Source organism: Nicotiana attenuata, chromosome 2 (assembly GCF_001879085.1).
Source record: "Nicotiana attenuata strain UT chromosome 2, NIATTr2, whole genome shotgun sequence".
Classification (NCBI taxonomy): Eukaryota; Viridiplantae; Streptophyta; class Magnoliopsida; order Solanales; family Solanaceae; genus Nicotiana; species Nicotiana attenuata.
Genome location: NC_031990.1, coordinates 40,144,157 through 40,148,616, shown reverse-complemented (window position 1 = coordinate 40,148,616; position 4,460 = coordinate 40,144,157). Strand labels below are relative to the sequence as shown.

The window sequence follows — 4,460 nt, the reverse complement described above, 5'->3', positions numbered from 1 at the left end:
CTAGCCTAGGGAACAACCTAACCCTCATAATTTCCTAAATGATCAGTCGTAATATGGCTTTGGCCGACCTCTTCTTCTTCTGGAAAATGACATAGTTCCTTTCTTGCCAAACATGATAGACAACCGCTGCTAGAGTCATTTTGCATACTGCAGTCCCTCCACTCTTGCCTTTACCGAATTGCTTTACCAATTGTAGCTCTTCTTGCCAAGGTTCCTTTAGTATACAGTCTTTGTATACCTTGACAGTACAACAATTTTTTCCATATACTTCCAGTTACTTCACATTCAAAGAATAGATGTTGCACCGTTTCATTCTTCTTCTCACATAGGGAGCATATCTGATCTGGAATGATTCTACATTTGGCTAACCTTTCTTTTGTAGATAGCCTGTTATGTAATGCTAGTCTCAAAATGAAAATCTATTTAGGCATTCCCTGATTGTTGCATACTAGTTTCCTCCATGTCACCTTGCATAGCTTTGTAGATTTGCCTAATTGAGAAGCTCTCAATCTGATTAACATCATCTTCAGTATAGCCAGCTGCCTCAAAGTAATGTTTATCCTTGAATATCTTCTGCATGATCCGGAAAGCACTCTTTGGTTCTGTGTCCCCTACAACTTGGTCTTTTATCTAATATCAATGTACCCGTATCACCCATAATTTCTCCTTTTTTGTACATATGTTCCATAAAATCTTACAGATTGTTGCTTTGTTTCGCATCTCTACATTTATAAAGTTACGCCCCCCTGCTATCTTAGGAGAACAGAGCTTTTCCCAAGTAATTAGTGCTTTTTTGGTAGGTTCAGCAACCCATGTCCACAAGAATTTTCTACATATAGCCTCTATGAACTATATGATTTTCTTTGGAAAGATGAATACCTCAGAACAAAAGGTTTGAATAGCAAATATGACGCTTTTTACTAGCATTGCTCTTCCAACATAATATAGGAACTTAGTAGTCCTGTTCTGAATTCTGCCTAACATCTTGTCAATCAGTGGCTCACATTGTATGGTTGTTAGTCTCTTTATGCTCAGAGGTACTCCTAGATATCTAAAGGGTAGATCACCTTTAGTGTAACCTAGCAGCTCCATGATTTGTTGCTGGATCAGGCTACTTACTCCACCAAAGTAAATATTGCTTTTGTTTAGATTTGCTACTAAATCTGAGGCTGCAGAAAATGTTCGGAACTGGTTGTAGAGTATGGTCACAGACTGCAGGTCTCCTCTACAAAACAACAGGAGATCATCAGCAAATCCCAATTGCACTAGGTTGACCTTTGCACACTTAGGATGAAATTTAAAACTTTTATTTTCCTTATGAGGCTTCAATAACCTACTCAAGTATTCCATAGCCATCACAAACAAAAATGGAGATAGGGGGTCACCATTTCTCGGCCCTCGCTTTGCCTCAAAAGGTTCGATAGGTTTGCCATTGATAAGTACTGAATAAGAGACTGTGCATACACAGGCCATGATCCATTTGAGAAATAACTCAGGGAATCCCAGAAGCTTCATCACCTGTTCAATGTATACCCATTCAACAGAATCATAAGCATTTTGCATATTAATTTTCAGCATGCATCTTGGTGATATATTCTCCTTCCATACCCTTTAACTAGCTCATGGCTCATAAGATGTTATCTGTAATCAATCTCTCAGGTACAAAGGTTGTTTGACAATTAGATCATGCATAATACCCTGCAATCTAAATGTTAGTACTTTAGAGATTAGCTTGTAAAGGACTATACAGTAGGAAATTGGTCTGAACTCCTTGATATTAGCTGGATTATTCACTTTTGGAATCAAAGTGATGGTTGTGCAGTTGATGGCTTTGCACATTGTAGCAGAGTGAAAGAAATCAATTACTGCTTCAGTGACTTCATCTCCCAATATATGCCATTTCTTTTTATAAAATAGAGCATCGTATCCATCACACTCTGGTGCTTTATTATCATCAATATCCATCATCGCTTATTTTATTTCTTCCTTTGTGACTGGCCGGATGAGCATCAGTTGTTGACTATGATTACGGGTATAATCATTCAGCATAACATCTAGTAGAAACTGGCAACTGAGGTGCAGCTGTCCTAATCAGGACTTTGTAGAAGCTTAGAATTTCCTTTTCAAATTCATCAGCACTGTGAAGTAAATGCCCTGCACAACTAGTTAGCTTACTAATGTGGTTTTTTGCCTATCTAATTTTCATACAGGCATGAAAATATGATTTGTTAGAGTCTCCCAGATTCAACCATTATACTCTTGATTTTTGCTTCCACACACTCTCTTCAACCATCAGTGATTTCTTCAATTCTATTTTTGCTGATCTTTCTTGTTGGATTGCCTCTGAATCACAGTCTGGTGTATGCATCTAACTTTGGATGGTGCTTAATTTGTCCCTTGACATCTGTATCTTATTTGCTACACGACTAAACTCTTGGTTATTCAGCTGTTTCAGATGGCCTTTCAGCATTTTTAGTTTTCTCCATACATTCATCATAACTGGTCCTCTTCCCTTATGTCTCCAGCATTGCTGCACTGTTATGTCAAAATCCTCATGGGATTTGCAGGAAATTGAGGAATTTGAATGGTCTAGTTCCTTGTTTAGTAGTATCATCAAAACATACACTAATTGGACAGTGATCAGAGAAGCCAGGGTTCATAACAACCCCTTGTATATGTGTCCATTTTTGCATCCATTCTGGGTTAACCAAGATTCTATCACTTCTACTATGATTATGATTATTTGTCCATGTGAAATTTCTACCCAAAGTGTGTAGTTCTTCAAGACAAGTGACAAAAATAAAAGTCTTGAAGTCCCTAACCTCATTCTCCTGAACTGGATTCCTCTGTATTCTATCCTCACTGGATAGGATGGTGTTGAAATCTCCCACTATCAGAAACGGTCACTTGCACTTGATCCCATACGATCCATATTCTTCCTCCTGGTGCATCATCATAGTTGTCTACCCACTGCCAATTATTTAAAGTCTTCTTTAGTATTTTTGTTGTATTATCCTTCTTGACTCTATTTTCTATAATTGCTAGTAGCACTATCTTATTCTCCCTACAAATTCATTTAGTTCTTTTTATTTATAAACTTTGTCTAACCCCCTCACAATCTAAGTTACAATGTTCATCAGCATAAATTGGATCGTTGTGAAGTTCTATCTCTATCACACCTACTCTGTTGCCCTCTAGCACTATGAGTTTCAGACGTTTGCACTATTTTTATTGTTGTGTCAATCAGGGCCTTGAAAGCATTCCAAATATTAACTTCATTATCCTCTATAGTTGCCACATTCTTGAAAGCATGAGATGAACTCTGAGCTGGGAGGGCGCTGATGAAGTCTGACCCTGCTGGGGCCCATGATGACCACGGCCTGAAGATCCCCCACGATACTCTGGACGAGCTGACTGAGCAGGCCTGAAAGAGCGACTTCTACCCTGCTGGAATTGACCCCTCGAAGGAGCACCACTGTAACTACCCGATCCACGAGGCCTCTTAGCCTCCCTCTCCTCTCGCTCTCTACGGCGAACTGACTCAATCTCACGAGCAATGTCTACCACCTCCTCAAACGTAGCACCCAGTACTCTCTCTCTAGTTATCAGAATACGGAGATGGTAGTTAAGGCCATCCACAAATCTCCTGATCCTCTCACGATCTGATGGAACCATCCAAGTAGCATGACAAGCCAGCAGGGAAAACCTCATCTCGTACTGAGTCACTGTCATATCTCCCTGTGTCAACCACTCAAACTGCCTACCCAGCTCCTCCCTGCGGGACTGAGGTACATACTTCTCCAGAAAAAGAGCGGAGAACTGCTGCCAAGTCAGAGGTGCTGCACCGGTAGGCCTACGCCTCTCAAAGTCCTCCCACCAAGTAAGAGCAGCCCCCGTGAACTGAAAAGTAGTAAATGCCACACCACTCGACTGAAGGTTCCCTGACATACGGAGCATACGCTGACATCTGCCAAGAAAACCCTGGGCATCCTCGCCCTCAGCACCACCGAATGTCGGAGGCTGGAGTCTACCAAACCTCTCAAGACGACGCTGCTCATCGTCTGGCATAGCTGGAACCACGAAGCCCTGAGTTGGTGCAACCTGCTGGGCTGGGGGTGCCTCTGGTGTCTGTAGTCCCTACACTCCCTGCGCAGGTGCGCGGGCAACGGGGGCCTGATTGCCTCCCCTGGTCTGTGAAGTAGTTGCTACTGCGGTGGTGGCTGAAACTGCCTGAGCCAGGCCAGTATAGACCATTAATATCTGCGCCAAGGTCTCCTGAAGGCCTGGAATCACAATAGGCACGGCTGGTGCCTGAGCAGGTGCTGCTGGAGTATCCACAGCTGGAGCCTGATCCTGAGCTGGGGCAACTAACGGATCAGCGGGTGCTACCCCGGCTGCTCTGCCTCTGCCACGACCATGACCACGGCCTCTAGCGGCCTCAGTAGGTGGCACTGGTGGTC

At 42.6% G+C, this 4,460-nt stretch overlaps 1 protein-coding gene across 1 annotated transcript; it reads right to left on the bottom strand.

Annotated features, from left to right (window-relative positions):
* LOC109218682 lies at positions 424 to 1,965 on the bottom strand. Its single transcript, XM_019383059.1, has 4 exons — positions 1,720 to 1,965; positions 1,334 to 1,518; positions 880 to 1,225; positions 424 to 630 (listed from the first exon to the last, which is right to left on the bottom strand). The coding sequence occupies exons 1-4, from the start codon at positions 1,963 to 1,965 to the stop codon at positions 424 to 426; spliced, it is 984 nt and encodes a 327-aa protein (XP_019238604.1).